The sequence below is a fragment of the Sebastes fasciatus genome, chromosome 1 (assembly GCF_043250625.1).
Source record: "Sebastes fasciatus isolate fSebFas1 chromosome 1, fSebFas1.pri, whole genome shotgun sequence".
Taxonomy (NCBI): Eukaryota; Metazoa; Chordata; class Actinopteri; order Perciformes; family Sebastidae; genus Sebastes; species Sebastes fasciatus.
Window position 1 is genome coordinate 15,293,373 of NC_133795.1, and position 10,373 is coordinate 15,303,745.

The following is a 10,373-nucleotide window of genomic DNA, read 5'->3' on the forward strand; positions in this document are numbered from 1 at the left end:
ACAGCACTTTGAATTGCATTTGACTTGTTTGAAAGGTGCTATATAAATAAAGCTTGATTGATTGATTGATTGATTGATTGATTGATTGATTAATTGATAATATCATAATTAGGACCATAGTCAATGTTTTTATTTTACTGTACACAAGAACATTTTATGGGCTGGAAGAACATGATGGAGCAGTTGGGGTTGTCGTTCCCTCTGACAGTGAGGAGGACAGTGAGCTTGAGGAGAGTCAGAAAGAGTGTATCCCCCTGGGCCCGACCGGATCACGTTTGAGAGACAGTTAGGAGGTCAGGGGTCAATCAGCAGAGTATAACGTGTGTGTGTGTGTGTGTGTGTGTGTGTGCATGTGTGTGTGTGCATGCAGGTGTAGTGGCATATTTTCACAGTGTGGTATTAGTAGTTATCGACCCACAGCTGCTGCACCACAGCTCCACATGATCACGTCATGGAGGAACTTTGATTCTCTGTGTTGTATTTCTTAGAAATCACTGCCTACGTGCCTGATGGTTGGTCACCGGCATCAAACCAACAGCACACGTCTGATCGGTTAGATCTAATCTGATGCAGCTGACGGTGTTAGAGCATGAAGCAAACGCTGAATCGTGACAGAGGGGAATTATTTTTGTTAACGAGACAAGTGGGCGTCACATTAACACCAAAGAAACAGGTGATATCGTTGACGTAAACTTGGATTCTCATTGGTTTGGCCAAATAAATATCAACAAATAGGCAGAAGTCCAACTTGAAAACTTTTAATGACATCTACAGTAACAGTTTGTGTTAAATTAGAATAAATACAGAGTTCAGATACTGAAGTTTATTACACTTACAAAATGGTGGTATGTCACTCATAGAAGGTTTAAAACAAATTAAAGAAGTTGCATTGTGCTGCACTGCTGAACTGTGGCACATATTTACATTTTAAAGACAATACAGACAAAGACTGGGTGCAGAGTGGCACCATGCATTCCTACACAGGAATCATTTCAACAGCTGCCATTTGTTTTGTAAAAAAAGGGACCCGTCACTAAAAGTTGACCATAAGCACCTTAGAAAATAAACTTTGATCAACATCATGTCTACACAAAACTCTCACAGTAGCTGAACAGAGTGCTCCAGGGATGACGTATTTTTGTAGGCCAACCAGGAAGTTAGCATCATCCTGGTTCCCTCGACAAAAAGCCAATGGGATTTTTCCATTGGGTTTTGGATTATTGCAGAAAATAAGCACTGTGGCGAACAAACGTTTATGATACTTACACATTTTGTTCAGCAAGATAATCTTTACAAATGAACACCACTTTTATGATTTTTGAAGTGTAAATGCAATTGCCAGAAGTAAAAAGCTAACGTTAGGCTATAAACATACTACACCACAGTCGCATGAGCGCAAGTATACTCAACAAGGCTGTAGAGGCGGGCGAGTCGGCGTTTAGTAGACTCATTTAGCCACTTGTTAGTTTAACGTAAAAGCTTCAAAATTCAAGAGAGGGTTATTTATTGATGTATTTTATAGTGTAGAACAAAATGTTAAAATCTCTTCAGCTTGTGTTAACCACAGACCTTATTTCAGGCATCCAACAAAAACCCATTGACTTCCAGACGAGGGAACCAGAAGTGCTAAAATACTAACTCATTTAGGACTCAGTCCTGCAGCACTCAATAAGAGCTGGAGAAACAGCATTTCCATGTGTCAGTCTGAGACTCTCCTAATACTCTTGAGTAATTTATGGCACACTGAGTATCTCAGACTTATATACAGGAAACTAAATGAAATATCTGCACGACCAGGACACACAAGAAATGCTGTATATAGCGAAGAGCGCAGACGATCACAAATCATAATCAGATTTAGGAAGGGGTTACTCGAAAATATAAAATCAGCTTCAAATACGGACAACACGCTCACTTTAAGATTGTCTATTGAAACGTACTGCTCAGTCTTGGCTTCTGTGCAAATAAGTGCTTGATGGTGATTTTAGTCTAAAAAAAACCCCCCACAGTATTACATTTGGAGTTACACTGCTCCCAGTGGAAAGCCTCAGTGATGAGCTGTCGCTGCTCATCCTTCATTCATTCTGTCCTTCTCCTCACGACACTAGGTTACGGGTACGGAGGGCTTTGGCCTTTGTCGTGTCGAAGGTTGAAGGTCCGCTCTAACTGCGTGCAACCGGCTCACGGCTCCTGTGTTAACTCCCGTCTGCGGGCGTTCTCTCTCATGTAACAGATCAGCACAGGAGAGTGGGTCATCGTTCAACAAACTGGAGGTTAATGACACTTTCAGGAACCAGTAGCGTCCGTGTCATGGGCTTCACGGAAATCCCTTCTGGGTCCGGCTTCACATCGAACTCTATGAGGATCTAGTGTGTGAACAGAGAAAACAGATTTAGTCCAGGGTGACTGAAATGAAAAAAAGTGCTCATCACGTGCTAAGTGTTAGGTCGTGACTCTTAACTGAAGTCCCTGGATTAAGTAATCAAATTAATTCATTAGGAACTGGATTTGCACAACAGTTTAAATCCCCATCGCTTACATTATTCCGTGAAAAAATGCAGCAAGAGGATTTGTCGGAAACACTGCAGTTTCTGACAAACTATATTTAATCAGAAACAATCTAAAGCACTTGTTGACTAATTCAAATAATCTGTGTACATGCAGCCTGAAATAGAATGTGTTTACGATGTCTTGAGACAAATATATGTTGTTTTAAATGTTACATAAAACATTTTTAAATGACTGAGAGGTTAAAAACTGTTAAAAACGGTTCTGATTTTCAACAGATAATCAAACACTCAATTACTGCTGAATATACACAGTTTTCAACCACAAAATAGAGCCTTTCTGGTAGCTGCAACGATTAATCGATTAGTTGTCAACTATCAAATTAATTGCCAGCTATTTTGATAAACGATTAATCACTTTGAGTAATTTTTTTAAAGAAAAAAAAGTCACAATTCTCTGATTCCAGCTTCTTAAATGTGAATATTTTCTGGTTTCTTTACTCCTCTATGACAGTAAACTGAATATCTTTGAGTTGTGGTCAAAACAAGACATTTGAGGACGTCATCTTGGGCTTTGGGAAACACTGATCAACATTTTTCATCATTTTATAGACCAAACAACTAATCGATTAATCGAGAAAATAATCAGCAGATTAATCGACAATGAAAATAAATGTAGTTGCAGTCCTACTTCCTGGTCATATCACAAACTACCTATCTATATCAAAGTCTTAAAGAAACACGACATCAGGTCCAGCCAACTCACCCTGGCGAGAGCGAGGTAGAGCTCCAGCTCGGCGACACGACGACCTATGCAGCTGCGTTTTCCCACGCCAAACGGTACGGAGGCGTACGGGTGGTGAGTCTGGTCCTTGTTCAGCCACCGATGGGGCTGGAACTCATTTGGATTTGTAAACACCGCTGGATCCCGTGATGTTGCAAAGTGGCACAGGGTGATCAGAGTCTGAGTGGAAAGATTTTACTATTAGATACGCGTAACATTCACATTTAGCCCAGTAAGAAGGACTCCTCACAGAATCCATCACAGAGTACGAATGGTTTCAAAGTGCGCTAATTCCCTCAACACACTCACATTTTTAGGGATGAGGTAGCCTCCGACCTCGATGTCTTTCTCTGTGATGACTCTTGCATTGGCAGGAATAACGGGGTACAACCTGGAAAACAAAAGTTAAATAATATGAGCAAACTTCAAAGTTGAAAAACTACATGTCTTCAGGAAATGAACTGAAATCTTTTGAGTTGTACCTGAGCACTTCTTTGACTGTGGCTTTCAGGAGAGGCATGCGGGCCACATCTGCTGCCTCCGGTATGCTCCGACCCTCCAGCACGCTCAGCACCTCATCCCGCAGTGATGCCTGCACCTCGGGGTGACGTGACAGCTCGTACAACGACCAGGACATGGTGCTGGAGATCTGAAAGGACGGGCAGGGTGCACGAGAGGTCAATAAATAAATCAGGGAGAACCGACGGCAGAATCCAGCGTAGAAGGGGACAGAGTGATCATTCTTACTGTGTCGACTCCTGCGAGAAGCAGCTCGGTGACGTTGCTGTAGACCGTCTTCATTGGCAGCCCGGTCCGCGACAGGAAGTAGGTGAGATAACGACCCTCCACCTTCTCTCCACGGGCAACCTTCTCTGCTTCGGCCGTCAGACGCTGGTCAATGTGGCCTTTTGCTGGAAGCACAGAGATGAGAGGCCATTATGACAGGATATTGAGACCAAGCAGGAAGTCGTGAGCTTTAGTAAAGTTTGTAAGTAGTAAATTTGGGGAAAACAACCAGAGAATTATGTTTATTATAACCACAGTTTGATGTTTAAGACTTAGAGCGCAGATGATCTTGCAGTGCGTAAGAGTTAAAGACTTTAATCTCCTGCTTCCTGATCCAGTTTGCACCAGAGCGATTATTTTAAACATGTTCGATTCAGATCTGGATGAGTCTTAACGTACTGGAAGAGTGAGGAGTGTGACGATAACCCAGCGCTGAGTGGAAACCAGCAACAGACAATAAGAAATGAGAAGGAGCGGAAGGAAAATAATCATAAAGTGTGGAAAGACGTGCAGTATGTTTGTTTTGGTTTCATGTTCAATTCAATTCAAACAACTTTATTAATGCCTCTAGGGGCAATTGGTTTGGAGAAGCTTGTACATAAAAACATATATAAAACACAGTAACACAAAACAACAACAATATATGTAAGCTAAAAATACAGGATCTAAAACGATTACTGATGTAAATTAGACTAACTAATAAATAAACTGACTGAATAAGAACAATAGAAGGATCAGTCTAATAAGGGATAAAAGGATCTGTGGTAAAAGGAACTGTTGAAAAACTGGTGAATTTCTCTGCTCATGCAGCTTTTTAAGAAATGTATTTGATGTTAATTTTTTAGATATTTTTTCATTATATCTTCCAATTTTATCACTTTCAACAGTGTTTTTGTAAAAAATACTAAAATGACATACATACAATCATCACTATCAGAGTTATTATTTAGTAGGCTAACATTTTCCTACGCTGACACTGAACTCAAATGATCAGGAGAAGTGAACCTACCGAAGTCAAACATGTAGTCCCAGCACTGACAGAAGATGTTCCAGGGTTTAGGAAACAGCTGGTGTAACCACTTGGGCATGGCCATGGTGAGAAGCGTCATCACAAACATGGTGTTGATCGACTGGATGAAACGCTCTGTCTCTTCTGGGACGACCTCATCCAGGCAGCCGATTCTGGATTCAAACAACACCGAGGAAATGCCTGTCAAAGAAAAAAAGAGAAAAAAAAGAGATAAATGAGGAGGTGAGAAAGAAGCAGCACGAGGGCTGACAGGAATGTACCGCAAACTGCACAGGGAGATGAAACCACATCTAATAAAGCTTCTTCTGATGGTTAACATTTTACTTTTCAACAACAGTGTCAACACGACGGCAGAGTAAACGTTTGAGAGCTGTGCACGTGACCACACAGTCACTGGACTGAGACTGTGTTTAGTCTGGGTTAAATCTGGGAGAAGTGCATGAATGAATGTAGCGCTCTCATCTCTGTCGAGGAGCCTTGAGGCGGGGAATGAGGAGTACTCAATAATCAGTGGTTATTATGAGCTGGTATTAGGTCGAAATTAAGACAAGTACAACTGAAGTACTGAGCTTAAGTGCAATTTTGAGGAACTTGTACTTTACTTGAGTATTTCCATTTTACCATATACTTCTACTTCACTACATTTCAGGGGGAAATATTGTACTTTTTACTGGGCTACATTCATCTGACAGCTGGCATATGATCTGTTTATAGAATATGATGCAGTGTTATATGTAGGTGTAGTTTAAATTAGCTCCATCTTGACAAACTACAACATTTAATGTTGCTTACACTGTAATGCATCAGTGCAATTATCCAATATAATATATAAATATATATAATAACATAACACTCTGAAATAGGCCATTCTGCTTTTCCTGGTAATAACTTTGAATACAGGACTCTCTCTCTACTTGTAAATTAGTATTTTTGTATTGCATACTTTTGCTCAAGTAAAGGATTTGAGTACTTTTTCCACCACTAGAAAGGTGAGCTAAAGTCACTCTGGCTGCACATTTTGCACTTCCCTTACACATGTATATGTGTACTTGGTACAAATTTCCAGTTGGCTGCTCTAGCTCTTTGTTTTATTGTGTTGATGTTGTGTTTTGTATTCTGATTTTATGTGAACCCTGGATGCAAAAGAAATGTCCCCTCGTGGGACAATAAAGATAACCTAACCTAACCTAAAGGTTACTTGGTGTTGATCGATGATGGCACAACAGGCTTTGACAGGCATGTATGTTTAAAATGTCACATAATGCTGCTCCCTGCATGTGGCTGGCCCTAATTACCAATGTTTACACGGTGTGGTACACCCTGTAGTGATGCATGATGCCGCCACGCCTCAAGGCCACATGAAACCTTACCCTCGAGGCCGAAGCGATAGAACTCGCTGGCGATGTCGGAGACGAGGCCCTGGGAGCCCCTGCGAAGGCGAAGTTTGGCAACGAGGTCGCTGACCACGCCGTTCAGGGTCTTATCGTAAGCTTCGACTGCTTTTGGGCGCAGCATGTGCTTCCCCAGGAGGCTTCTCACCGACTGCCACTCCTCCCCCTCACTGGGAACACACACAGAGTAAAAATACTGGTGTTAGTATTACTAAACTAGTAGTACAACGTCAGGCTTTCAAGAGTGTTTAACTGCTGAATTAAAAAGGTTTCGTCCACTTTATTTCATTCTGAATCAGCAAAACAGTAAGAGGGCTTAATATTAATGAATGAAATGAGTTCAACTGCTGTCTTATCTTTGATTTTAATGTTTTCAGTTCTCAGTTACTTAATTACATCAGCCAGTAACGCCACATGTCACACTATGAAAGTACAAATCATTGAAGTTTACATTTAGTTTGACACTATGGACTACTACTAGGAAGTGTCAGAGTGATACTCACGATGTCAGGAGTCCATAGTGGTGTCCTCTGAGCTGCCTGTAGTCCTTCCAGGAGGAGAGGTCAGAGCGCATGGGGTGCTGGCCCTCCTGCCTCAGCACCTGCTCAATGAGCGTTGGATCGGCCACATGAACTGTCAGGATGGGGCCGAAGCTCGCCTTCCACATGGGCCCGTACCGCTGCACGCCTTCCAGCTGGAAGAGAGAGAGGGGGGGGGGGGAACTTGTGAAAACCCTGCAGGCTATGAGGTGATCTCCATCTTTAGATGTAGCTTACATGCAGGTTTTCTCTAATCCAATGGTTCTCAACCTTTTTTTGTGTCAAGGATCCCTAAACTGATTCACATTAGGTCACACACCCGTTTGATAATATTTCGCTTCAGGGACCTCCATCGAAAAGATGTTGGTTGTTAGATATGATTAACAGAATTCTTTAGTTGTCAACTACAGTTGAGGAGATTACCGTGGAGGACGTGAAACTCTTACTCACTGAATTAAATAGTTAAACTAATCAGTTCTCCATTTTTCTGGGGACCACCTGGAACTCCCTCAAGGACCCCTGGGGGTTCCCGGACCCCTGGTTGAGAACCACTGCTCTAATCTACTCATGATTATATTTTCACTGAAGATACATAACTTTGATCAGCCAAATCTTGTTCTCTACTTGGCAGACATGTTGATAACTGATTGCTAAATTAACTTACAAACCATGATGTCTCAAAAGGGAAATTTATATTTAAGCCACTCAACAATGTGTTTTGCCTGCATGTTGTTACACTTAAAGCTTGAGCAGAGTTTGGCACTAGAAGGCTGTTTTCACATTCATATGCTGAAAGGGGAAAGTTCCTCTGTGCTCACCTTTAAATCTCAATTATGTTATCAGAAATGCATTCATTCTGCTCTCTTTGAATGTCCTGTGTATCAATATATATATATATATATATATATATATATATATATTATCATTTAGTCCAGTGGTTCCCAAACTTTTTCACATCAAGGACCCCTAAACTGACACAAATTTGATACGATTTTTTTTTTTTTGATTACAGAAAGTGTATGAAATGTGTATGACCCCTAAACTGACACAAATTATACCACGGACCCCCATTTGATACGATTTTGATATTTGATTACAGAAAGTGTATGAAACCCATGACCAAAATAGTCATACATCCTGTCATCATGTAATTTATGGAAGGAATTATAGTGAAAATAAATTATTCCCCTTTTTGCATACAAGGGACCCCTGGAACCCCCCTGAAGGACCCCCACTTTGTGCATCCCTGATTTAGTCCACTATGTTGCAGAATATATTGATACTAAAAAGGCATACATACACTTCAATAAAGGTTGAATTGAATATATATATATATATATATAGTCCAGTCGTTCCCAAACTTTTTTACGTCAAGGACCCCTAAACTGACACAAATTTGATACGATTTTTGCTTTTTGGGTGTTTGATTACAGAAAGTGTATTAAAGCTATGACCAAAACAGTCATACATCCTGTCATCATGTTACTTATGGATGCAATTATATTGTACTGTAATTACCCTGTGCCTTTTCTACCTTTTCTTCTCTTAAAGCTGACTCGGTGTAAACTGCTCAGAATTACAATGTACTTGGCAAATAAAACTCTTGAATCTTGAATTATAGTGAAAATAAATGATTCCCCTTTTTGCAGGGGACCCCTGGAACCCCCCTCAAGGACCCCCACTTTGGGAACCCCTGATTTAGTCCACTATGTTGCAGAATATGTTGATATTAAAAAGGCAACTATTGTAAAAATAGGACCTCCAACCAAAAGTTGGACCTCCTCTGTCATCTCTTCTTACCTGTAACTGGTGCAGCCTGGACAGCCCTCGTTTGGCGAACAGATCCCAGGCGAAGCTGACCACCGACGGTCCAGGCATGTGGTCCAGACTCCTGACCTCCACCGCCTCCTGCTGCTTCTGTTTGGCGGCTGATGATGAAGCGCCCTCGACCCATCTCTCCATCCACTTGAGCAGCGGGAAGGCGCTGCGGCCGGATACTCTCAGAGCTTGTTGCAGCATCCTTCTCGCAGTGATCATGAAGCGGTGGCCGGACGCGGCTCTTTCGGGTGTCTCGGGTGCTCATTTTGTTTCCCCCGGTTGGAGACAGTATTTATAACGCACACGAACCTGCTCCTCGAACCTGCACCGTTTCTTTAATCTGGACCAATCAATGGGTGTCAATGCAGCGCAGGTCCCGCCCCCCAACACCCCCCCTGCTGTCCCCCCAGTGGATGAGACAGTGAATGAAGGTGTGTCCAATCAGAGAGCTGAGCTCAGACCAGCCCAGACACAGCACACGTGGAGGCCCTGGATAAATAATACATTACTTCTCCTCTGTTGGCCTACTGTTGAAGCTTATCTCACCCCCACCTCCTCCACTATCACCCTCCACCTCCACCATCACCCTGCAGCACTTTGCTCTCTGACACTCCTGCAGACAGACAGACATGCTTCCAGTGATCACGCACCACCGTGTGGAAATGAGGTCTTGTGTGCTTAATAGAAACACTATTACCCCTCAAGGCCAATTATTATAGATCCAATTGATTTAGGCTGGGCCACAAGCTCCAAGCAGAAAGTACAGAAATCAATAACCAAACAAAGTGCCCTAATTTGGCTGCAGGGCGTCTTATAAATAAGAAGGGGGCCTGTTGAGGGCCCGCAGTGACAAAGACATGGGAACATTCTAGCTTAACGTGGGGTAATAAGCAGGGACAGACTGTGTCTTTTTAAGACCTGGGGAGGCAGGGGGGGTTGTTTGTTTACCCAACTATGATCAATTCTTTTGCTGACACGGTGGGTTTCCTAGCAAGGGAGAAAATCCTGACCTGATTTCATTTGAACTGGAATTGGTCCATTCTGAGAGTGTGTGTGTGTGTGTGTGTGTGTGTGTGTGTGTGTGTGTGTGTGTGTGTGTGTGGACTGTGAAGTAACGAGGCATACCCAGAATCTGCTCTGACACTTGCTCCCGTAGTTGGTATATGCCCTAACTAGAATTCTTGTATCACCCAGTTTCACAGAAACACAGAAGAGGAATTGATTGGCAATCTCAGCGGGACGAGTCAGCGAGTCACATCCATCGCAGCATAGAATTTACACTTGACTGGCTTTCTTATCCATCGTGGTGTATTTTCTTTTGCATCATCTTGTCTTCCAAGAGGGTCCTGACAAGTCATTACATCTTACCAGCTAGTGGGTGGGAGGTGCGTACAAAAAACATCTAGGCTACTGACAAAATACATATATAGTTATTATATAGTTATAGTTAACATGACAAAAAAAGTAAAAATGACAAAACATGACAAAATCATAGACATTGATTGATATTTCTTAAAG

The 10,373-nt window shown here is 42.0% G+C and overlaps 1 protein-coding gene across 1 annotated transcript; it reads right to left on the reverse strand.

The window, feature by feature from the left end:
• Window positions 1-1,016: 1,016 nt before the first annotated feature.
• On the reverse strand, window positions 1,017-9,168 carry cyp27b1 (cytochrome P450, family 27, subfamily B, polypeptide 1). The gene is made up of 9 exons (XM_074632069.1): window positions 8,838-9,168; window positions 7,002-7,192; window positions 6,478-6,668; window positions 5,087-5,287; window positions 4,039-4,202; window positions 3,774-3,940; window positions 3,601-3,682; window positions 3,274-3,471; window positions 1,017-2,366 (listed from the first exon to the last, which is right to left on the reverse strand). Exons 1-9 carry the CDS (start codon window positions 9,072-9,074, stop codon window positions 2,253-2,255), a joined length of 1,545 nt encoding a protein of 514 aa, XP_074488170.1. The 5' UTR covers window positions 9,075-9,168; the 3' UTR covers window positions 1,017-2,252.
• Between the last annotated feature and the right edge of the window lie 1,205 nt (window positions 9,169-10,373).

Excerpts from the sequence above, each read along its gene's own strand:
- cyp27b1 (XM_074632069.1), bottom strand. The coding sequence starts at position 9,074 with ATGATCACTGCGAGAAGGATGCTGCAACAAGCTCTGAGAGTATCCGGC. Across the intron at positions 4,203-5,086 it reads GGACTACATGTTTGACTTCG|CAAAAGGCCACATTGACCAG; the intron begins GTAGGTTCACTT and ends CTGTGCTTCCAG. Across the intron at positions 3,683-3,773 it reads ACAGTCAAAGAAGTGCTCAG|GTTGTACCCCGTTATTCCTG; the intron begins GTACAACTCAAA and ends TTTGTTTTCCAG.